Source organism: Sesamum indicum, linkage group LG8 (genome assembly GCF_026168435.1).
Source record: "Sesamum indicum cultivar Baizhima isolate 11 linkage group LG8, ASM2616843v1, whole genome shotgun sequence".
In the NCBI taxonomy this organism is placed as follows: Eukaryota; Viridiplantae; Streptophyta; class Magnoliopsida; order Lamiales; family Pedaliaceae; genus Sesamum; species Sesamum indicum.
In genome coordinates, this window is record NC_142664.1 from 29,947,520 (window position 1) to 29,972,805 (window position 25,286).

The 25,286-nt window shown below is 38.6% G+C and overlaps 3 protein-coding genes and 2 pseudogenes across 3 annotated transcripts; 1 reads left to right on the forward strand and 4 right to left on the reverse strand.

The window, feature by feature from the left end:
• Positions 1-593: 593 nt before the first annotated feature.
• Positions 594-3,899, reverse strand: LOC105169516 (cysteine proteinase mucunain). Its single transcript, XM_011089921.3, has 5 exons — positions 3,272-3,899; positions 2,372-2,607; positions 2,128-2,268; positions 1,354-1,806; positions 594-1,057 (listed from the first exon to the last, which is right to left on the reverse strand). The coding sequence occupies exons 1-5, from the start codon at positions 3,747-3,749 to the stop codon at positions 959-961; spliced, it is 1,407 nt and encodes a 468-aa protein (XP_011088223.1). The 5' UTR covers positions 3,750-3,899; the 3' UTR covers positions 594-958.
• Positions 3,900-11,606: 7,707 nt separating this feature from the next.
• Positions 11,607-13,464, reverse strand: LOC105169517 (scopoletin glucosyltransferase-like). Its single transcript, XM_011089922.3, has one exon. It carries the CDS (start codon positions 13,355-13,357, stop codon positions 11,903-11,905), a length of 1,455 nt encoding a protein of 484 aa, XP_011088224.1. The 5' UTR covers positions 13,358-13,464; the 3' UTR covers positions 11,607-11,902.
• A 1,879-nt stretch (positions 13,465-15,343) lies between these two features.
• On the reverse strand, positions 15,344-17,258 carry LOC105169885 (scopoletin glucosyltransferase-like). Its single transcript, XM_011090439.3, has one exon. The coding sequence runs from the start codon at positions 16,889-16,891 to the stop codon at positions 15,437-15,439; it is 1,455 nt and encodes a 484-aa protein (XP_011088741.1). The 5' UTR covers positions 16,892-17,258; the 3' UTR covers positions 15,344-15,436.
• A 1,102-nt stretch (positions 17,259-18,360) lies between these two features.
• On the forward strand, positions 18,361-20,017 carry LOC105169518 (uncharacterized protein At4g06744 pseudogene; annotated as a pseudogene).
• A 2,177-nt stretch (positions 20,018-22,194) lies between these two features.
• On the reverse strand, positions 22,195-23,722 carry LOC105169520 (protein IRREGULAR XYLEM 15 pseudogene; annotated as a pseudogene).
• Positions 23,723-25,286: the final 1,564 nt, after the last annotated feature.

A 25,286-nucleotide genomic window follows, 5' to 3' on the forward strand; every position in this document is an offset into this window, starting at 1 on the left:
CAAACTCATGAAATACTACTTTTATACAGAATTTCCATGATAAGAGTGGAGTTAAAGATAAATCTTGTATTCAATCCTAATATCATTCAATTACAAATTTTCTGTAGCTCTAAAGATATACTAAAAGTGCTAGGTGACGAAATTTTTCTAGATTATATACTAGCAAATTTTACGTCGAGAGATTGTGCGAAAAAATTATAATTTAATCTTTATTAGTTTCATATTTTTTTTAAAATAGTTGATATTAGTCCCGCACAAAGTTAGCCCCACACTTTAAAATAGGACTAAATATTGCAAATTTTTTTATTGTTGAGCTTACCTTGTAACATCTTTTTAAAGTGTGGGACTGATATTAATTATTTCTAAAAAATATGAAACTAAAATTGAAAATCAATCTATATTTTGGAACTAAAATTCTCTTCTGGTTGTGTCTATTAACGACTTTTCCTAGCCGTCATTCTGCATTTAATTCTTTGTTACTTGCAAGAAAATTCATCATAGCATTGCACTTAAGTTCTGTACCATTTGATGAACGACTCTTTTGGTCATCTCTGATTGGAACTGAACTCTAAGATAATCAAACATGGAGGAGGTAATAACTTAAATTTTTTCATTTAGATTGAAAGAATTTCCCCAGACAAGCTGACAATAGAACACATATAGAAAAGAAAAGACACAGGAAACCTCAAAAGTACAGACCTTGAGACATTTTCAATACCACAAATAAGACCCGATAGAAAGTTGTGAATTTTGCCAAATCTCCAGAGGAGAAAAGGAAAAGCAAGAATTATATACAAATGTATCCAGAGTTGACAACGGTTCTAAATAGCTTAAGGAGCAGAGAGGTTCCACGCTCCAATCATCCTCCCTAGACTATCAACTGGCTCCTATAGCAAAATTGCTTTTGCTACACCACCAAGTCGATGTTGTTTCCCGTCTTAGATAAGGCAGACGATTCTCAAGAGCTGCTAATTTTCCTGCCACCATGTAAACTAGACCAATTCGGCTCAGCATTACGCCGTTTCAGTGCTCCTATTCCCATTGGGTTGTCCTTGCTCTGTTTAACACCATATGATTAGTACTTCAAAACACTTTTGAAGATAACAAGAGCAACAATAACCACTGACACCGATGATTATGCATATTACAGAGACAGTCTCAATTTCAAAAAAGTTATACCGCAGCCTTTGCAGTCATTTTTCCCCCACGAAAATTGAAGGACTAAGTGGAATTAGTAGAAACTGACGATAGGCGGTGCCTATGTAATTTTCAAAATTAAAGAATTCTTATGCAATATAACATAAACTCATAAAGTGTCAGTGTAAATTATCTCTATAAAATAGATTGAATTACCATTAGACAAGTGCCAGCTTCAACATCACAGATGGGATAGTCGTGCGGGCAGCAGCTAGAATGGTCCTCACAGCAAGTGGCAGACTCCAAGGGGCAGCATCCCCAGCCAAGGCACAATTTGCCATATTGGTATGCACAGCAGCAGGTGGTGCCCTCTGGGCATGTGTAGTATTCATCACAGACAGTGGGGGGTTTCACCGGGGTTGGAGGAGATGGGCCAGGATTAGGAGGGTTATGACCAGTCTTGACGGGATAAGATGCTTCCACTGCAATCCCACACTTTCCTGCAAAGGTATTAGCCACATTGCGCTCAAGCCTGATGTAGCCGTTTTCTCCCCAGCTGGGACCCCATGAATTTCTCACAATCCAGTAATCTTTGCCCTCTTCTGTACCATATCCAACGGCAACAACACCGTGGTCTAAATCTGTTCCGCAGCGTCCAGTAAAGACACCCTAAAAAAGGTGAAAGAAAATCAAATTGTCAATGTACTACAAGTGATTGCTTCTGGCAGAATGGGATCATAGTCATTCTTATGATCTAAACATTAGTTCTACAAGACATATCAATAACACAACTATACGACACACAGAGCATCTAGCAATTCAAAATCTATACAGTAGGTCAGATTTTGAACCAGCTCAAAAGTTTCAAACTTTTGAAAAAGTTGCTGCAAAAACCCATAAAACTAGTTTTCTTTATCTGTATATCTTCTAAATTTATCATTGGAAGGTATTAGTATCAGGCAAAAGAGCAGGAAAGTTTGATGATCATACCGATTGGTATAGTTGGAAAGCTCTGCCCCCCGCTTCAATCGCAACACTGACTGGTTGATTTGCCACAGCTTTCTTTAATGCTTTTTCATCGTTTGCTGGAACATCCTCATACGCATCTATGGAGACCACCTTGGCATTTTTCTGATAAAAAGCAAAATGTCAACTAAGCTACTGGACTAATAACAAAAATACAAATGACTAACAAGGAACATAATTCAAATGGAAGTACAAATTAAAACCATACCCTGTAAGTGTCACAAGTACCATCACGAGCTAGGTATGGGTAATCTTCCTCTGTATCGATGCCGCCATTATCAATGATAAACTGAAATCCATAGTCCATAAGACCACCATTACAACCCTCGTTATATTTCCTGTCGCAATCAACGAGCTCTTGCTCAGATAAAACTGTCATATTTCCAGTTACTATCTGATTTATCCCTTCAACAGCAGCAACAGTAGAGAACGCCCAGCAACTCCCTTATTTGAAATAACAAAACATGCATTAGTATCTTTTACTTCAATGTATAACTGACAATTTTCATTAACAATGGAAGACTGCAGCCAGATACACTAATGCAGGAACTCTACATGTGAGATCACATCCCATTATACTGAAACGTGATAACTCTGATTGGCAGAAAAAGCTCAACATCCACATCTTATAAACAAATGAACAATAAGCTTATCATAGCAAGATACCATGCTGAACGTGAAATTTGCAGAGTGTTAAAAGGTAGAGAATTGAATTGCCCAACATCAGGAAAGCACTAAACAATAGGTCATCATCTCATTATAGTTCTGGATCAAAGGGTAAATCGTCATAAAATAATATTATCAAGTGTAAAGAAAGAAAAAGTCATCCCGAAAGTGATTTTTTATAACAGCTGTTACTCAAAACAAACAAGCCCCAAGCATGATTTGGAAAATAAGAAAAATACAAATATAAACCATGAAAAACAACGAAAATTTTCTCTTCATATTCGGAAGATCCTGTCAAGAGAAGACCAATGAAAACCCATGATACGGTTCTCCTCTTCACACACCCACAACAAGATATCCGTAAATAGATGCATGCATCTATACATACACATTTATAGATATAGGTTTCTCGGTTATAGTTCAAGCAAATGAGAAAGCATACCGCATTGGCCCTGATCCTTGACCGGTGCAACGGCGCCCTTCTTCCTCCAGTCAACGGACTGCGGCAACTCCTCCCCCGCCTTAAACGCGTAACGGTCACTCGCTCTTCGGTTGATCAGCTTGGTCTTCCGGTCTACCCTTCCACTCACAAACAGCATACGATACTCCTCGTTTGTCAGATCAGCGAACCGGTTCAGGCCCAGCTTATACGACCGATCAGCGGAATTGTGCTCGTCGATGAATTTCAAGTTATCCTTGAAAATCTCGAAACGCTTCTCCTTCTCACCAATGGCGTTGTACGCCTTCCCATGCTTCGCAAGCCAAGATTCGTACAAAGCCATGACTTCGTTCTCCGAACGATGGGGAGAGCCCATCTTGTGATTCTCGTCATAGGTGATTATGGACATGTCCAAGGCAGAGGAAAGGATGAAAAACGAGAGGATAAGGAGGGAGAAGGAAAGTTTGAGAGGAGAAGCCATTGTTGAAGGAGGCAAGAGCGTGGGGAAAAGCGGGGCCACTCTTGGTCTTCTTATAGGGAACGGGGGAAGAGAAAAGGACAAAAAGGACTGTGAATGGAGGCGATTGATTGGAGGGGAATGGAGAATGAAAGGCGACGTGAGATTGGTGTATGGGACTATTTTGTGCTTATGTTCTTGATGAAGAAGAAGAAAGAGAAAAAGTGGACAGTGAGGGGGCCCGCGGAAGTAGGAATTGGTATGGGAATGGGAGTTGTGGGTCACGCGGTCGCTCACTTTTCAGAGGCGGTCTACTTGGTTAAGGCATTGTTGGGGCGCAGCTTTCTTTTCCGAAATTAGAGCACTATCGTTGGCGTTAGATACATAAGCCAGTGGTTCACTGCATAAGAATTTTTATGCAAAGTATTTTCTCTTTTAATAAAGTTGTTTTATAAATTAAAAAACAAATTTAACTAATACATTATCCTTAATATAATAATTTTTAATTCTAACTTATAGAATATAAAAGCAAAAGGTATATGATGTAGGTCGTACAAAATCTGGATCGGATTGCAAAATTGGTCCCAAGTTTGGGTCGTTAGATCCTTCTTTCGAACTACCTATTAGTGGATCTTGAGAACAAAGCAAACGTGAGACTAGCCGAGTAGCCATCGGCGATGGCCCTCCGATGTTTAAATTAGAAAAGTGGGATCGAAAAGATGAGATCGAAAATAAATTGAGGTCGAATGAGATCAGAAAATGACGGTAAAATAGTGGTAAAACGTGTTCTAAATAATCATAAATGAGACTATTTATAGCCGTATGGTACCGTCTGGGAGAGTGACATGTGGCTCCGCTGAGATGATGCCATGTCATCCAATCCAAGGGCCTTACTTGGAAATGACTTCTACCCTGGTCAAAATTAGTTAAACTTGGTGAAAATAGTCAACTATGGATATATAAATGCTTTAAAGGCAGAAGTATTTAAGTAATTTAATAATCTCCTTCATCAGTATATATGTAAATTGTAATAGATTAATTATCATAATTTAAAGGTTGTGGTCATATTTTTTCCTTAAATTTAGATTAAATTTTCTCTCGTTGAGTGGAGGGGTCTCAGATTTTGTCAAACTCACTTCAACTCCATCCACTTGACTCAAACTTTGTATTCCATACATTTGGTGGAGGGAATTGAAATTGTGAAAATAAAGGATAGTATTTCAGATGCATCACCCCAATTCTTCATTTTGTATAAAATACCCTATGCGCAAAATGCAATACAAATAATCTATTTGATCTACTCACAATTTGATAGAGCTCCAAAGTCTTATTCGTCTGTTAGGTCATGCAATAATTTGAGCTTCAATTCTTGATTCCCCAATCATAAAACACATACAAGGGTATAGTGGTTTGATCTCAATCATAGTCAGTAAAAATTGATTCATAGTGAAGTTTTTAGTAATTACTGTACTTTAAGTTACTTATTTGGTATTTGGATCTGCCATTGATCGTTTAAAAATCGAACAACTAGATTTAAAAAAAACAACGGGTAAATATAAATCGTGAAAAAAATAAAAACTATTGAAGTCGAATGCTACTAACATGTTCGAACCCTTTTTAATATTTTTATTTAAATTACTTAACAGACTTTCATATTTAATGAAGATTCTTCACTAACTTTTTCAGACAACGCATTCGAGATACACACTTGATAGATTACAATAGTTATTTTTTTTTCCCTTTGAATCAACGACTTCCAACAGTAAAAAAGTTTAAGATCCAAGCCGTTGGACTGTTCTATAAAAAACAACAACAATAGTTGAGTTATGACACGAGGGCTTGTAGAAAAGGTAGATTATACTTGACAAACAAGTTTCATCTTTTGATTAACATCATTAATTAATTAATACAAAGCATGTTATCATTTACGACTATTTACGATACATATCTGCAATTGGTTGATAGGATCAAATCAAGGGAGTAGAAATCCATGTGAGCCTTATCCAACATGCACGAAAATACAATAAAAAATTAAGGGATTGTTTGGTGCATAAGATAAGATCATATGCAGCAGTAGAAAGAGCTAATGGGTATCAAGATACAGAGACTATAATACTATTTTTCCACGTTGTTGGTGTGAAACTACACATATTTACACTTATCCACCCATGTGGGAACTGGAAGAAACCTTTCATCTCATGTTCCATTTTATCTTTATTACATGCATCTCTTGGTCACATGGGATGGGGAGTGGCAATTCCTTGGCTTTACAACAGAATAATCATATTTCGTGTTTGCCAAACAAGTCACTGTCTGCTAAAGTATGGGACTCTCAAGTGGAATTTCTTCTATATTGCTACTTGGTGGATCCGGTTCAAAAAAGTAAAATATCTTTCGCAGAAGATCATTTGATTTGAATTAAAAATGTAAATATCTAAAGTCTGAATCTCCAGATCATTTTAATAAATGTATTGTGAAATTATTGGGATGAAGCCCTGTTTTAAATATTCAAGCATAAAAAGTTAATTTAAACTTTATATCATGATTTTTATGGTAATTTCTTATTATTAAACAGTAAATATTTTATTTCGAGTAATATTGTAAATTTGCACACACGTAAAATATGCCACAAATTAATAGATATGTAGTTGATAATGGATGGACTGTATGATGACTTGAGATAATAATATGTAATTATTATTTCTTTTTAAAAAAAAAAAACAACGAGAAGCAGGTGGTCCTAGAATGAGACACAAAGCAGGCTAGAGACCCATGTGTTATGCTGGCCAAGCCCAAATATTAGCAATTAGCCAATGTCTGTATCGAGCCCAGTTCCAGAGCTTACGCTGGACCAGGTCCACCCCCTCCTGCAAATCCATAAACGAATTATGAAGTCTGATAAAAAGATAGTTATGAATTATTTAATTTAAAAATAATAATTGTTTGGGAAAACTCATAATTTGCATCAATTACAAAAGCCATTGTTGTCATCTGCTTACAAGGTACAAACATGTAATTAATATTCAGATGGTTTTAAGAATTTCACAGCTCCGTCCATCAACATCCATCCCCTTGTACATGATATTCAACTTGTTTTTTCCACAATAAAATTAATTCCCTCTTGGATTCGGATTATTACAGCTATGTTTCTGTTAACATAGCAAAATCTTACACACTGCAAGGAAAAATGGAGGACTGAAAATCTGGTTCATTCATTCAAACAAGAACCGATATAGTCTCAGCTTAAATACAGATACAAAGCTATAACTGTGTAACAAATTGAAAACAGAAAAACAAACCAGCTGCCACCTAAGCTATTAATGCTAACTAATGAAAGTGTAAAATGTAACTAATAAAAACGTGACCAAGAGAAACACGATTTCCTCCTTATTGCAGAAACAGAGCAGTAGAAACAGAGCTAGAAGATGAGGTTGCAGTCAGTGAAGAGGATGGTGGAACTTGAGCTAAATTCAACATGCCCCCCTCAAGTTGGGCATGGGTAAAAGAGCATAAGCCCAACTTGGACAAGAATGTGGTGAACGACGGACCAGGAAGAGACTTGGTAAACATGTCGGCAAGTTGCTGCTTGCCTGAGATATGCGAAGGAAGAACAAATCCAGACTTAAATTTGTCACGAACCAAGTGACAATCAATCTCGAGATGTTTTGTACGTTCGTGGAACACTGGATTCGCGACAATGTGCAAAGCGGCCTGGTTATCGCAATATAAAGGAATTGGCGTTGCAACAGAAACATGGAAATCCTTTAGTAGGTAAGACAACCATTGAAGTTCGCACACAGTGGCACCCAAACTTCGGTATTCCGCTTCAGCCGTTGATCTGGAAACAGTGGACTGTTTTTTTGTTTTCCATGAGATAATGGCATCACCCAAGAAAATGCAATAACCACTAAGTGAGCGACGAGTATCCAAACAACTTCCCCAGTCAGCATCACAGTAGGCAGTAAGAGTAGATGACACGGATGCAGGAAAGAAAAGACCCAAATCTGGGCAACCGGCCAAATAGCGCACGAGGTGGAGTGCAGCATCCAAGTGTGCTTGGCAAGGTTCATGAAGGAACTGGCTTAGTTGTTGCGCTCCATAAGATATATCCGGGCGTGTGAAGCCCAAGTAAAGTAAACGGCCTACCAATTTACGATAAGGTGCAGGATCTTCCAGTTTTGGAGAGGACTGAGAGCAGAGTTTCAAGCCTAGTGGAAGTGGAGTAGGTGCTGGTTTGCACTGATCAAGGCCTGTGTCTGCCAAAAGATCACGGACGTACTTATGTTGAGTGATCCAAGTTCCAGCTGGAGAGCGAGCAATCTCCAAGCCAAGAAAATACTTGGCGTATCCCAAATCCTTAATGCTAAAGGCATCATCCAAAAATTTCTTGACTTCAGCAATCAATGATTCCGATGGTCCTGTGATAAGCAAATCATCTACATAGACGAGCACAATAACAAGCGAACTGTTAGAACCTTTAACAAACAGACAATAATCATTCAAGGACTGAATGAAACCAAAATGAACAAGCTTGGCAGTGAGCTCCTGATTCCACTGACGAGACGCCTGTTTCAAGCCATATAAGGAGCGCTTTAACTTGCAAACCTTGCCCGGCGGAACATCATATCCGGCTGGTGCCTCCATAAAAATGTCCTCATCGAGGAAGCCGTGAAGAAATGCATTATTAATGTCACATTGATGTATAGCCCATTTGAAAGCAGTAGATACAGCTAGAAATACTCTTACTGTAACCATTTTAGCAACGGGGGAAAAACGATCAAAATAGTCGACCCCTTCCACTTGGTCATACCCTTTTGCAACTAGCCTCGCCTTGTAGCGCTCTATACTCCCATCAGGATTAAGTTTAATTTTGTAAATCCATTTTGAACCGATTGGTTTCTTACCAGGTGGTAAATCGGTAACCTCCCATGTGTGATTAGTTTCCAAAGCACGAAGCTCATTCTGCATCGCCTCCCTCCATTCCTCATGATCTTTAGCCTGATTATAACAACTTGGCTCTCGTACTGTAGACAAAACAGCTAAAAAATCACAGTGAGTGGGAGTAAAGCTATAAGGAGGAAGATGTGAAGTGTGACAAATGAAATCTCGAAGCCAAGAAGGCGGTTGTATAGTCCTTTGAGAGCGTCTAAGTTGAGTGGAAGGTATAGATGGAGATGAAGATTCCTGTGAGTGGATGTTGGAAGGAGGAGGATCAACGTTGGTGGAGGAAATATCAGCAGAAATAGTGGTGGTTGATGACTGGAAATCAGTTGAGGAGGGAATTTCAGAGTCAAAGGATGGCAAAGGCAGGCACTGTTCTGTTTCTGTACCTGCAATGGACTTAAAAGGAAAGACAGATTCATGGAAATAAACATCCCTTGAAACAAGAACTTTATTGTTATGAATATCAAACACTTTATACCCCTTTTGATTAGGCATGTATCCTAGAAACACACACTCAAATGCACGGTGATCAAATTTGGACTTTCCAGGATATACATTCGAAGCAAAACAAAGGCATCCAAAGGATTTTAGAGCATCATAGCTGGGGTTCTTTTTATGTAAGATTTCAAATGGAGATTTCCAGTTAAGAGTGGGAGTAGGAAGCTTGTTTATGATGTGAGTAGCCGTTAGAATGGAATCCCCCCAAAAACGACTAGGAAGGTGAGACTGAAACATCAATGCCCGAGCTACTTGCAAAAGGTGTCTATGCTTACGTTCAACTACCCCGTTTTGCTGGGGCGTATATGTGCAAGATCGTTGGTGACAAACACCAGCGTTCTGGAAGAAATGAAGGCACCTAGAGCTCAAAAATTCGGATCCATTGTCGGTCCTAATGGTTTTAATCTTGCAGCCAAATTGGGTAAGGATTTGTGCAAAGAAAACAGTCAAAGTATGCAAAGTTTGAGATTTATGATTTAATAGATAAGTCCAGGTAGCTCGAGAGAAATCATCCACAATCGTCAACATATAATGAGCTCCTGACAATGTGGCCTGCTTATAAGGTCCCCAGATATCAACGTGTATGAGATCAAAGCAGGAATGAGTACACGAATTACTGATACTAAATGGAAGACGAGTTTGTTTAGCTAAAGGACATATGCTACAAATATGATCTTTATGTGGTGCAGGAATATGTAAAGAATCTATGTGTTTCATTACATCACGAGAGCAATGTCCTAGCCTTTGGTGCCATAGAGAAAAATCATCAACAGATGAGGACAGTAAAGCATGAGAATCAGAATAGACAGAAGCAGCAACAAATGATTTTCTTCCCAAGTGATAAAGTTGCCTATGTTGCTTGCCTAAAGCCAAAATGCGATTAGTTTTCAGGTCCTGCATCATACAAAAGGAACCAAGAAATGAGAATTTCACTTGATGAGAGTTGCAAAATTGAGATACAGAAAGAAGATTGTGGGCAAAATGAGGAACAAACAACACATTAGTAAGCATGAGGTTAGCACATAGCCGGATATCACCCTTATGTGTTGCTAGAATAATGCTATTGTCAGGTAGGCGTATTTGTTTGGAGTTTGTAAGAGTAGTGAGGGATTGGAATAGCTTTACATTCCCACTCATGTGACTTGTAGCTCCCGTGTCTACAATCCAAGAGTTAGTGTCACAATCTACAGAACTGAAATGATCCAAAGCCATACCTGCCATTTCATCTACTTGGGCAAAATGCACATTGATAGGATCCTGAGGTACTTTGTGTTGGACCATTCGTAATGCCTCTAGCAATTCTGACATCAAGGTGTTATTAGCGTCAGAATTCCCAGGTTTATCCAATCCACTACCTTCTCCACTGGTTGCTGCATATGCTCTTCCTGCACTGCCGTGTTTTCTTCGCGATTCGTGTAGCTCCTTATACCAATCAGGAAAGCCGTGAAGTCTGAAGCAATTTTCCTTGTTGTGTCCAGTTTTATTGCAGTGTTCGCAAAGGAGATTGCGTTTATCTATAGGTCCCTTGCGTCGCATGAATTGTCGAGATCCTATGTTAGGTGCAGAGTACCTTTGCTCATATGCTTTCATGGCCGAACCTTCTCCTATATCAGAATATTCTGAATTCACCATCCTTTGTCTCTCAACCCGTAGCACCATAGAATACGCCTTATTGACAAGGGGAAGAGGTTCTAGAACTAAGATCTGACTACGAATATTGTCGTAGGAATCATTCAAACCCATCAAAAATTGCATCAGCTGACTCGCATCGTTTTGTTCCGCTTTGATTTTGTTGCATCCACATATACAAAGGCCACATGAACACATGGCTGGTGGCATAAGACATAACAATTCATCCCAAAGTTGTTTCAATTTTGTGTAGTAACTAGTTACACTCATATTGCCTTGTGAAATAGAACTAATTTCGCGTTGCAACTTATAGAGCAGAGTACCATCGCACTCACCGTACCGAGCTTCAAGCTCCAGCCAGAGATCTCTGGAAGAGCTTGCATACAAGTATGCGTTTACCAAGTCTTTGGAGATGGTGTTCAGAATCCATGTTCGCACCATACAGTCCGTAGTCCTCCACTGTCTGTGTTGAGGAGTTCCAATCGCAGGCTGCAGGCCTGTGCCGTCGATAAATGCCAACTTGTCTTTGCCTTCTAAAGCCATCCTTACCGATCTACTCCATGATAGCCAATTGTTCCCATTGAATGGGGCAGAAACCATCACCATGTGATCATTTCCAGCTCCAGTTGTTGTAGAAGAAAAGCTAGATGTATCAGTCGATGAGCTCGCCATTCTCATCAAGTGTAAGACTCAACAGAGTGAAATTGATCAGCAAACTTTGTATGCAGAGACCATCAAGATGATGGCTCTGATACCATGATAAAATCAAATATAAACTCCATGAATACAGAGACACAGAGCAAGGAAAAATGGAGGACTGAAAATCTGGTTCATTCATTCAAACAAGAACCGATATAGTCTCAGCTTAAATACAGATACAAAGCTATAACTGTGTAACAAATTGAAAACAGAAAAACAAACCAGCTGCCACCTAAGCTATTAATGCTAACTAATGAAAGTGTAAAATGTAACTAATAAAAACGTGACCAAGAGAAACACGATTTCCTCCTTATTGCAGAAACAGAGCAGTAGAAACAGAGCTAGAAGATGAGGTTGCAGTCAGTGAAGAGGATGGTGGAACTTGAGCTAAATTCAACATGTTTGCCTCAAGGATGATAATTCCTGATTTCTTCCATTAAAGACTTCAAATCAGCGTCCGATGATCCCCCTTTCTCAACAGCCCTTTTCGCCATGTCTCCTAATTCTCTCGCCCGGATTCTCATTCTTTCACCTTCTTCTCCAACCATCAGTTTCACCACCGCTTTCTCTATGTCATCTCCCGTTATTGTCTCTTTCTGATCATCTGTTCTTCTCGTCCACTCCTGAGCGCCCACCGGAGTTCCCGTCTTCAGGATCTCTGTCACCAGCTTCTCATTTAAAAACTGCTCAGCCGAGAGCGGCCATGTGACCATCGGCACGCCTGCTGTCACTCCTTCAAGAATCGAGTTCCATCCGCAGTGTGTAACAAAACCGCCGACAGCTTCATGTTCAAGAATCAGTACTTGGGGTGCCCACCCGTTGATAATCAAGCCTCGGCCCTGAATTCTGCTCTCAAATCCATCCGGGAGCCAGTTGACTTTTCCTTTGTCCTTCGCCTTTTCTCTGACCACCCATACGAATTCTTGGCCTGAAGATTCAAGCCCCTTTGCAATCTCAAGCAGCTGAGCAGCCGAAAAGGTCGCCATGCTACCAAAGCATACATACACAACAGAGTTTGGTTTCTTGGAGTTAAGCCAGCTCAAGCAGTTATCATCACTTGAGAGGTGTTCCAGGCCTCTATGAGTTTTATCCACATTGCTCTTATTGAAAAGTGAAACAGGACCGACGTGCCACGCTTTTCTCCCGATGACCTCCCTGTAGTGTCTGGCATAAGCAGGCTCTAGCTCGTAAAAGCTGTTTACGATAATCCCTAAGCTTGTTGATTGTGATGCCGCAATCTTTCTCAATATCTCAGCAAATGGGCTCTTATCTTCGTCCTTCGTCTCCTCCGAGAGCTGTCGTCTCGTTAATTTTACCTCGTCTGGTAAGCCAGGCATGACGAATTCTTCACACTCCGATTCAACGTTTTCGTGTGGTTTGTGTTCTTTCAGGGTGTGGTAAAGGCACATGGGGAAGAAGCCAGTCCCGTAAAACTGCAGCCGTGGAATGTTAAACTTCTGGGCTAGATCGTTAGCCCACCAGAAGAAAAGCCCTGCAACAATCGCATCCGGATGGTTTTCTCGCAAAAGCTTCTCAACAGGTTCTTGGAGCAAATCCATGGCCCTGCAAAAATTCCGGACCATTTCCGGGGTGGTGATGGAGGACAGATTTTCACAGCCCTCCGGCAGCCCTGCTTCCTGGCAGGGGAATTCGATGAGGGAAATACTGATTTCCAGGCCAATTTTTCTGTCTCTTTCAATTGTTTGAGAGAAGTGGGATGCATTGAGGGGTGTTGAAATAATGGTGGCTTTAGCCCCGTTCCTAGCAAATTGCCTGGCGATGTCTATCATTGGGATAGTGTGGCCAGGGGCCATCATTGGCAGAAAGTATACATGAAGTTGATGAGGGTTTGCTGTACTCATGGTATACCTTTGGAGCAAACTTTCGAGGTTTCTGCAATTCTACCCATGTTGTCCTGATTCCATATTTATAGTGCAGGTTTTGCAATTTTCCTTTATTTATTATTTTTGGGATTGAAGATCCATGTGGTCAAAAAACAGGGACGGAGCATTCAAGTTTTATTTTAGTTTGCAAGTCTTTGTCTGGGGTCAACAATTAGTGCTTGCTTCCACAGGACATGATATTCCAAGATTGATGTGCAAGAAATGTGTTTTCATTGGTTCCTCTTTAAGTACTCTGTGTGATTAGAATGTATTAGCACAGCTGATTAGTTAGCAGTGATTTTGGGATCATTCTGACGAGGAAATTTACACTTTTTTCTTTTTTTTGGAAATTCTGAACCAAATCGAATTTGATGAAATTTAAATCAATTATGTTGGAAAATTGAGGGACTTGCGAGAGTTATGTATTATGAAATCGTGGCAAAAGTTAGTCTCTTTATTTTTAAGACAATTTATTGCCCGCTCTGATACTAACGAAAATAACAATTTATCTTTAAAAATACAACGACTTACAATTTCAAAATGACTACTAAAAATTTTGAGAGCAACGAACCCAAAAATATTTTGGCACTCTCCTACAAAAACTATACTTGCAAATGCTTTAATTGCTTAAAAATGAAATGAATAGAGGGACCTATTTATAAATGTTGGAATATGTATAACTGAATTGACACATTCAATTAAAAAAAATATTTTTGATAGGTTGTGACTTTTCATTCGAATAGACGTATCATTTCATACAAATAAATGAATCGTTCCATCCAAAAATTTTCACCCAATAAATACGTTTTCTCAACTAAAAAACACACCTATTCTTATGACATAATAGTCAAAAGCTTGAGTAGAATAATCACATTTCCATATTCCATTATTTGGTTGGACATGAGGAGTAAGACATTTGCCAACACATATATTGAGTTTCTTGGGGCCTGCATTTGTCTTAATCAAGACCTTCATTATTTGACATTTTTGTCTTCCGGCAAAAGTTTAGGATTTAGAGATAGGAATAACCCACAATATGAGTATATACGTTAAAGATGTTGGGGGCTTTTTCTTTTTTCTTTTTCGATTTGGAGGCTATTTGAATGATAGCCATTAATATTCAAGTCAACACTTAAATTTAAGATAATTCTAGTGTTATTATCGATCTATGGGGATAAGGTATTTAGATTAAATTTTGAAAATTAGTATCTACAATGAATAAATTATATCTATTTCAGCTGCAAAGCCTACCAAAAAAAATATTATCATTGGAATTATACAAAAAGTTTTTGATAATAATTCTTCGATATTTCAAACATGTAAATCATATTAGAGTTTGGAAATATCGGACCTAATCTTAAAAACCCCAAACGAACAATACAAATTTAGAGTCGAAGATAAAGAAATGAGTTGCAAAGGTCTCAATATGGCATTCATAAAAATTACCTCTATTTATGAGGTTGTACGAGACCAAACTCGGGAAGTAATCAAACATATCAAGATCAGAAGATGGACGAGGTTTTATCAGATAAATTAGCTACAAGAAAGCTGATCGATAAACTTTGTAACAAGGTTTGAAATTCAAAATTCACATCTCTGTTGTAAATATGTCAATGAGTGGGCAATATCATATTCAAACCCACTGCAGTAGTTGATAACTAGATTTGAACCTAATAATTTTATATTAGACACATACTAATTGACATTAGTATTTGGGTATGGGTAGGATTTAAACCCTAAAATACTACGTATGGGTATTAAATGGGTAAAATATAATAATCTAAATATCTGTCGAATTTGTAAATTTATATCAATTGACTCGATTTGCGTATCATCTGAAATTCTTAATTTTTGTACATTGTTTATTAACTTTTGGGATAATTATATTTACACCCCTTACCTATTGTCTTTTTACATAAACCAATTATGTCTTTTAAAAAATTATAGAAACCACCACTAATAGCCTTTAAAATCCAAAAATACCTCTTGGATTTGGATTATTGCAGCACTTTTTTTTCTTAACAACCGAAATCCTACACAATACATGCACTCTTTGCCTCAAAGATGATAACTCCTGATTTCTTCCATTAAAGACTTCAAATCAGCGTCTGATGATCCCCCTTTCTCAACAGCCCTTTTCGCCATGTCCCCTAATTCTCTAGCCCGGATTCTCATTCTCTCACCTTCTTCTCCAACCATCAATTTCACCACCGCTTTCTCTATGTCATCTCCCTTTATAGGCTCTCTATGATCATCTGTTCTTTTAGTCCACTCCTGAGCGCCCACCGGAGTTCCCATCTTCAGAATCTCCGTCACCAGTTTCTCATTGAAAAACTGCTCAGCTGAGAGCGGCCATGTCACCATGGGCACTCCGGCCGCCACTCCTTCAAGCACTGAGTTCCATCCGCAGTGAGTGATAAATCCTCCCACTGCTTCATGTTCAAGAATTAGCACTTGGGGAGCCCACCCATTGATAATCAATCCACGACCCTGAATCCTGCTCTCAAATCCATCAGGCAGCCAGTCGACGCTTCTTTCGTCCTTCGTCTTTTCTCTAACAACCCAAATGAATTCTTGGCCTGAAGATTCAAGCCCCTTTGCAATCTCAAGCAGCTGAGCAGCCGAAAAGATTGCCATGCTACCAAAGCATACATAGACAACTGAGTTTGGTTTCTTGGAGTTAAGCCAACTCAAGCAGTTATCATCACCTGAGGAGTTTTCCATCCCTCTATGAGCTTTTCCCTCATTGCTCTTATTGAAAAGCGAAACAGGACCGACGTGCCACGCTTTTCTCCCGATGACCTCCCTGTAGTGTCTGGCATAAGCAGGCTCTAGCTCATAAAAGCTGTTCATGATGATCCCTAAGCTTTTCGATTGTGATAACAATATCTTTCTCACTGTCTCAGCAAATGGGCTCTTATCTTCGTCTTTTGTCTCCTCCGGGAGTTTTCGTCTCGTCAATTTTACCTCGTCTGGCAAGCCAGGTACCACAAACTCTTCATACTCCGAGTCAACGTTTTCGTATGGTTTGTGTGCTCTGAGGGCGTTATAAATGCACATGGGGAAGAAACCAGTCCCGTTAAACTGCAGTCGTGGAACGCCAAGATTCCGGGCGACATCATCAGCCCACCAGAAGAAAAGCCCTGCAACAATCGCATCCGGATGGTTTTCTCGCAAAAGCTTCTCAACAGGTTGTTGGAGCAAATCCATGGCCCTGTAAAAAGTCAGGGACATTTCCAGGGTGGTGGTGGAGGAAAGATTTTCGCAGCCCTCCGGCAGCCCTGCTTCCTGGCAGGGGAATTCGATGAGGGTAATACTTATTTCCAAGCCATTTTCTCTGTCTCTTTCAATTGTTTGAGAGAAGTGGGAGGCATTGAGGGGTGTTGAAATAATGGTTGCTTTAGCCCCGTTCCTGGCAAATTGCCTGGCGATGTCTATCATTGGGATAGTATGGCCAGGCGCCATCATTGGCAGAAAGAATACATGAAGTTGATGAGATTTTGCTGTACTCATGGTATACCTTTGGAGCAAACTTCCGAGGTTTCTGCAGTTCTATTTGCCCATGTTAACCTGATTCCATATTTATTACTATTTTTTTATCAATTTTGGCACTGAAGCCCACGTGGTCAAAAAACAGGGGCGGCGGGTCAAGATTATTTTAATTTTGCAAGTCTTTGTCTGGGGTCAACAATTAGTGGCTGCTCCATAGTACATGATATTCCAAGATTGATGTTCGAGAAATGTGTTTTTATTGGTTCCTCGGAAGAATATAGTTTGGCAGCAGCTGATTAGCAGTGAGTTTTGGGCATCATCCCGATGTGGAAATCATACCTTCTTTTTTCTTACAATCTCTGTAAATAGTTGCTCCCTTTCAATTTAATAATGTGTATCAAGATAATGATCATTCCTCCTTCGTTTCTGATGTATGTCACCATATACATTACCTGCTCTGACCAAAAGCGCCTCCACTAGAATAAGCATATGGCCATGAGCTTGGTTGGACTAGAGGAGTAAGACATTTGCCCACATATACATCAGAGTTTATTGGGGCCTGCATTTGTCTTAATCAAGACCTTCATTATTTGATGTTTTTGTCCTTTTACAAAAGTATAGCATAGAGCGTAAAATCTGTGTATTGAAAGATTTATTAATAATAGTCCTATATGTTAAAGTAATCTTAAATTTTCATATAAGTCAAATAAATAAAGAATCAATTATAATTAACTGAATGTACCTTAAAAATAAATTACGTAGATTGTTTATGTATCAAGTTTTCTACAAGAAATTATGGTTTCTGCTTTTAAACTTAGTAGTTGTGAAGACTAAAAGAGTTTATGTAGTTCTCCTTCAATTACCTTTTAAATGTAATTTCCTTTTTTTTTTTTTAATTTCCCATTATTTAGATCTCGAAATTAACCATTTTAATGAAGCGATCAAGCCCATTCATCCTATTCCTAGTATATAAGACATCGATAATTATAACTTTTAATTGCATTTTAAAATTTAATATATTCTATGTGAAAGAGAAAAATAATAATTTTAATTCCCACCAAAATAAATAATAAAAAGAGACCCTTCCATGTTTTCATAAAGGAAACTTTCCGCCATTGTAAGGATGATGTACTCTGATTTGTTTTGGTTTTAAAGTCTTTTTTGTTTATTCATTTTCTGTAAGAGAAAATTGTTTAATTTCATAATTCAAAGAGGTTAAAACGTACTTTAAGAACAACAATATTATACATAAATATAAGTCCTAAAATTAGTGAAAATAGGTCAATGGGGAGAAGTAGCTAGTAAAAATATTCCAATTATGCAGGTTAAAAAACCCTGATTAATTAATACAACATTTCACTCATGCCTTGAAAAGCTTAATCCCTATACTATATGGAATAATTGATAACAAACAAGCCCTTAAAGAAAAGAGTTCCCCCCATGAAAATGAGAGGCCAACAACCACTCACTTTCCGACAGAGCATTCCAATTTTTAACATACATAGTATCTTTGCCCGTGACTATGAGCTGCCCCTAGCTATCACCCTATACTTATCTAACTCCTATTATTCCCCACAACTCTTTCTATTCACAAATTGTTATAAGAATCTAAACATTTCAAGAATCAATCTTGTGAAGAGAGAGACAGCATGAGTAAGAGGGAGACGATCATCTCTTTCAATGTTTCTCTTGCCTTAGTAGTTCTATTACTAGCCCACTTGTCGTTTCTTGCGACATGTTTGCCGGATCATGTTCACCATGATCCTATGTTAGGCAATGGTAGGGAAGCATTAGAGATAATCATCGGCGGCGGTGGCTCTCCTCCGGCTCCTCCTCCAGACTACCAAGATTGCCCTCCCCCTCCTCCTCCACCGTGCCCGCCACCACCTTCTCCGTACCCTTTTGAGAGCAAGCGTATCGAAATAGTCTACCCCGTCATCCAGAAATTCAAGCAAAAAATCAAGTATGACCCTTATGGCATCACGAAGACATGGATTGGTCCGGATATATGCAACAAATACAAGGGTTTCATTTGTGACACCCTCATCCCCTTGGGCGAGAAGGCGCTCGCCGGAGTGAAGTTCAACGGCTTCAACCTCGACGGCCCTGACCTCAATCTCGACAGCTTCATCGACGAATTGCCGGACATAATGGTCTTCCATGCAAATTCCAACAATTTCAAAGGTGCATTCCCCTTGAAAATTTCCAAGATCAAATACTTATATGAACTAGATCTAAGCAACAACAAGTACTCATGCGAGTTCCCATATGAAGTTCTTGGTGCTACCAAGTTGACCTTCTTGGACCTCAGGTTCAACTCATTTTATGGTATGCTTCCACCTCAAGTCTTCATGCTAGATGTTGATGTGCTTTACCTCAATAACAACAATTTCACGCAAAAACTCCCTGATAATTTGGGCTCCACCCCAGCCCTTTACTTAACTCTAGCCCACAACAAATTCACCGGCCCAATTCCTAAAACCATAGGCCAGGCCCACAAGACTCTCACAGAAGTTCTATTGTTGGACAACCAGTTGTCTGGATGTTTGCCATGTGAAATTGGGCTTTTGGAAAAGGCCACGGTCTTTGATGCAAGCCGAAACCTCTTGACCGGCCCAATTCCTCAATCCTTCGCCTGTTTGGCCCAAATGCAGATTCTCAACTTGGCTAACAATCAGTTATATGGGCCTGTACCAGAGCTTGTGTGCAAGCTGGCCAATCTGGGGAACCTATCACTTTCCTATAATTACTTTACTAAGGTGGGGCCGGAATGTCGGAAGCTGATTAACAAAAATGTGTTGGATTTGACGATGAATTGCATACCGGGCCTTCCGGGCCAAAGATCACCTGCTCAATGTCATGCTTTTTTCTCCAAGGCTAGGTCATGTCCTGACGAAGGATCCTTCAGTTGGATGCCCTGCAATGCTAATTCTCGACGAAACTCTCTTGAGTTGTCGGATTCTGTCAGCACATCAACCGGTTCGAAGGAGCCGTCACGGTCTTATGCTGCTCTACATCCCCATCGATTGTAATAAATTGAGTATGTTCAGCAACAGAAAAGCAAAATTGATAACGCAAATCAAGTTTAGTTGAATCAAACTTAATTATATAATGAATGAAACACAACTAATTGATGTGTTGTCCAAATCAGCTCTACGATAAATGTCACTGTTCTTGCTATGCAATTGAGTTGCATTCAGCTAAACCAACATAATTAATATAGATGAATAAGACAAAGTGTGAATTTCAGGTTTGGAATATGGTTATTTGATGCTTCATTATCTTCTACGATACTAGTTGAAATAAAAATTCTTTAAATAGTCGAGAATGTATCATATTAAAAATATATAATTGTTGAAATTATTTCTTAGTTTTGATTGTTCGTACCTAAATACCAACACTACGAAATTCGTATGGAGATCATCTGATAGATTGGGTTCAAAACTGTCGGTGGAAGATTTTGAATTCAAATCTGAATAAATAAATGTGTATAGTAAAAAAAATATAAATAATGTATAATAACATTACTAATAGTTATTATTATACCTATGTGGTGGAAACTTGTAATAAGGAAGAAAGAAAGGAGCAAATGGAAAATGTGGGAAGACAAATGTGGTTGTGCAATTATATTGGTGGGGAAGTAGGAAATCTTTTAAGTAAGCGAATGGTATAATAGGAAGGCGACATGGTTTGTGAACGCCCTGCCTCTTGGGACTGACTGCACCGCTCCACTCATTTTCCCCTATTTTTATTTAATAAATAAATAAATATTACTATCTCTCTTTTCATTGGACATGTCCCCTCACCGACAACTTCTCATCAAACTTGAGAAACAAATATATATTTTTGTAGCCCACACCATAACAAATGAATTAATCTTTGATGTAAGTATGGATATGTTGAAGGATTGAAGACTCAATTCTTTCTCGCAGCTAACCTGCAAAAAGTATTAATACGTTACGGGTGTTGGGTTATTCTCTATGTTTACCGTCAAACGTGAAGGGAAAGAGGTCACGTGAGGCATGTGATGGTGTAATAAAAGTGAGGACTGAAATGCCTCACGTGAAACACTGACGCTTATGCCCAAGTTTAGTTCCTTTCGTTCCACGTCCGCACTTGATAAATCTCTTTCAATTATTACTTACACCCTTCTATGCTACATTTCCATGCTATTCTAACATCAAACAATTTACATACTAATTATCTCATTCTTTTTTTTTAAAAAAGTTTAAACCTTATTATATTTTCGTATTTTGTAACTTATTTAAAAAGTTCATCAAACTTATTTTGTTTTTAAGGTTGAAGACAAGGACAGAGCGATTAAGATAACAATTAATGTTTAGTATGCCCACAGAAGATTTCATCCGTTCAGTTCAATTTGAATCATAACTACTATTTAAATGATGAGTTGGTAGCAATAATTTAATCGTCCAAATTTAAAACTATTTTTAAAATTATTCAAAAGTAAAAATAAAAAATTTTGTATTAATTGGAGAGTGAATTAGTTTCCAAGTTAATAGGGTAAAATTAATTATTTTAGAATTGATTTTACATAAAAAAAAAAAACTAATTGTTATAAAATCAGCAAAAATGAAATGATTTTCTAAACATTTAATATATATGAAAATAAAAAGCTATATAATTGGGCATTTCACTCAAGCTTTGGCCTTCGACCATAGAAGATATGAACAATGAGGTCTCCACCGACAACTAATTTCCACCACTTTAAGCCCTTATCTCTCTTCACCTTGAGTCAAGGGGAACTTATTTGGAGTCATTTCTTCCCCTTTTGTTTGTAGCGTAAATTATATTTAAGATGATATTAAATCTAAAAGTTTACGGAATTCAGACACTAATCTCCACTTTTATTGTGGTTGTCATTGTTTGTATAAAATAATGTTCCAACACGCGATTTTAGTACTTGCACATCGACGTCACATACGTAAACACAAAACGATATTACAGCATTGCCCCAACTAACCCTTCTGGTTTATGTGGATATTAACTCCCAAGGACGATGTGGAACTAAAGCTTGCAACTAAGGGCACGTGCAACAAATTGCGACAGATAAGTCTCAATTAAGATTAGATTCAGAGATGAGATAGAGCACCTTCCTACCCACATTAAACAAACGATTTAAGCTTTAATGGTGATTTGATATGTCATGTAATTAAATGATTACCAGATACTTATATTTTTTAAAAATAGATAGCTTGCTAATTATCAGTGCCTAAATCACCAAATATAAAAATATGTTTTCAACACTTGCCTTGATCTTCAAATCCACCAATGTTTAGGAAATTAGAATGTAATCAAGTGATGGATGCTGCTAAAATATAGTATATATATATATTTGGCATTTGAAATCCTGTTAACATATTACACACACTGTAGAGTATACCCGAAAATTAAAAAGTAAAAAAAGAATTAAAAGATGAATCAGGTGGATTCAGGAGAAACAGACGAACCAGAACCGGAGCAGAACCCGAATCTGTTCCTATTGCCCTCCATTTTTCCGACCACGAAATGCCCCAAAGATTCTTTAGTCTCCACCAAGTTTTCTCCGCAGAGGAACTCATCGCTGCAAACTCTCTCCACTTCTCTCTCAATTTCATGAACAAATACGTGGGTCTCAGCTGCGCCGCCCCGTTTGCTTCTCGCAAGAACTCCGGCGGTGAATATCGCCCCCATCCTCCCCGGCGTTGTGCTGGAGTACCCCCGTGGCCCGTCTATTAGTATCACGTCCCAGGCAACGTCGTATATGTGGTTTGGTAAGTCGTTTATGGCCAATTTGCAGTCTGAAAACAAGAGGTTTTGGACTGGGCGGCACTCGTTGGTTACTTGTGATTTGTAGTGCTCTATCAGATCGTACAATTCGTTGACCTTCGTTGTGAACTGCACGTCGTACGCTTCGAGCGGCGGGTATTTCTCTTCCAGTTTGGAGATTAAGTAGGAGCTCTCGTCGACGAAAACTGTGCGGCCGTTGTGGTTGAGGGAGTTCCAGAGGAGGGTTTCGTGCGTGAGGCCGAAAACGAGGAAATTACACGGGGTTGCGCAGCGCCGGAGGGAGGCGGCGACAGACTTCACCTCGGCAAAGGACATACGGCCGGCGGAGGAGGTAATGTTCTCGGAAGCATAGTGGAGGAGCGCATCGAAAACGGGTCTGGGCAGCTGAGACTTGGCTCTAGCTGCGGCATTGGTGGCTATCTTGGCGGCGGAACCCGTGTCCCTAGTGCTGAAAAGAGTGAAAGCAAAAGTGAAGATGAAGAAGAGCACGAAAACGACAAGCCAGGCGCGGTGAGAGGCGACAGTTGGGGTTCCTCCTCCGCCACCGCCTGGCTTGTGTAGGGAGGGGTGGAGAACGATAAACTTGGCGCTGGTCTTCATACGAAGGGTGGTTGACAGAAATCCTAGTAGAAGAGAAATGGAGGGGGGGAAGTAAGGGAGAAAGGTTTGAGGTTCTGTTTGAAATGTCACATGGAGGAATTAAAGGGCACTACTCACTAGGTGTGTGCTGGGTCTACCACTGCCACTGCTCCTCGCTCTAAAACAATTCAAGATTTTCTTTTTACCTTTTTTTACTTTATGGGATAAATAATGGAGAAATGATTTGATATATGGGAATTATGAGAAATTTGAATTGGGGCCCCAATTTCAGGGAGATGGAGCCTGGAGCTGGTGGAGGGCCCGCAAATAAAGAGGTTTGGAGCGCGAGGGAAAACACTCCACCGACGAATTGGCTACCGAAATTGTTGTAACAAAAAAGAAACAACGGCTTTAGCTGCAAATTTTATTTGAAAACCTTTTCTATTTAGCAGTAATAACAGAGTGATGAAAAGTCCATTTGGGAGTTGAAAATTTGTTGGTTTTGAAAGTAGAAACAGGAGGGGGGGGGGGGTGAAGATTGAAGAATGAATTGAGTGGAGTGGAGAGGGGGAGGGAATTGGAGTGAAAAAAGGCTTGAATTGGGGAGAATGTGATAGAGATGTAGATGAGGTGGGTGGAAGTGTAGTGTTATATGAGTGAGTATGGGAGTGTTTGTCGGGTGGGCTTTATAATAATACCCGCCTCCCTGCTGTTGTGTTGCTTCAACTGCATTAATGGAGAATCCCTCTTGAGGTATACCAATTACCATGCATAAAAATTTGGCTATTTCAGTTTGATTCTCTCCCATTTTGCTTTTATGTTTGTCATAAATAAAATTTATTACATTGAATGAGCAACTATTGTAGAAATACATATTCCCCTCATATTCATACTACTCGAATCATCCTATAATTTTTATACTCAGATTATGCATCCCGACTATGACAAATTCGAGCCACGTGTACCAAAGAATATAATTTGCATTCGAACTATATATGAACAAGTAAGAGCTATATTTTCTTGCGTAATTTAAATAAGTCTATAGTCAAAGAATTAATAAGATATTTATCATGTCAATATTGTATGCAATCAAATGTGATTAATAGATATATGTTCAAATATAGAAATTCCCCAATTTTATATATTTTCAGTTATTTTAATAAGTGAAACGATTATATATACCTTATGTTTATCACATTTAAAAGAGGGTGTCATTATGTCGAGCAAGCATGCATGACCAGATAAGGTAAAATGATCACAGTGGTCAGTCAATTATGCTAAAAAAAATTAGATCAAATATTTGCTTACCACACATTGGAAACACGTATTTTGTTAAATAAAGACAGTAATTATAGCAAATTTAAAAAAAATTATATATATATATATATATATATATAGCAGATAAGCATTTGGCCTGATAAGAAAGCGTAAATGTCATCATTGTTAATCACATTCATCACCTCACTAATCCATTTTTCACTCCTGATAAGGGTAAATTACTTTTTTAGAAAATAAATAATACAAGATGCACAAATTGTTTAAATGGTCAAAAGGGAATTTTCTAAAAAGATGTATGAGTATAATATAATGTAAATTTTATGATGGGGATGCGGTTTATTTTATATTAATTATTTGTTTTTGCAGCTAATTTTTTATTATAAAAAGAGCACGAGTATGGGGATTGAGAGCTAGTTATGTCGTTGGTAATGATGTAATTCTACAATAGAGGAGATGTTGATATCAGGCCAACTGAAAAAGCAGGTTCTTAGGCAAAAACACATACTCTCAACTCCCGCTTTTTCCGGCATTTTCCACTTTGTATTATTCATAATTAGACACATATTTTGACTAATGTCCAAACAAAGACAAGCACTTAGTGGGTATTTGTGCCCCGTTTCGGTTTTGTTCCTCCATGCCAGAAAATTCAAAATTCACACTCCTACTTCCAATTTTAAGACTGTGGGTACGTGCTACTCACTCATATATCATATGTTCAAATCGAGACAAAAATAATATATGTATCATATTCATATATATAAATAATAATTAT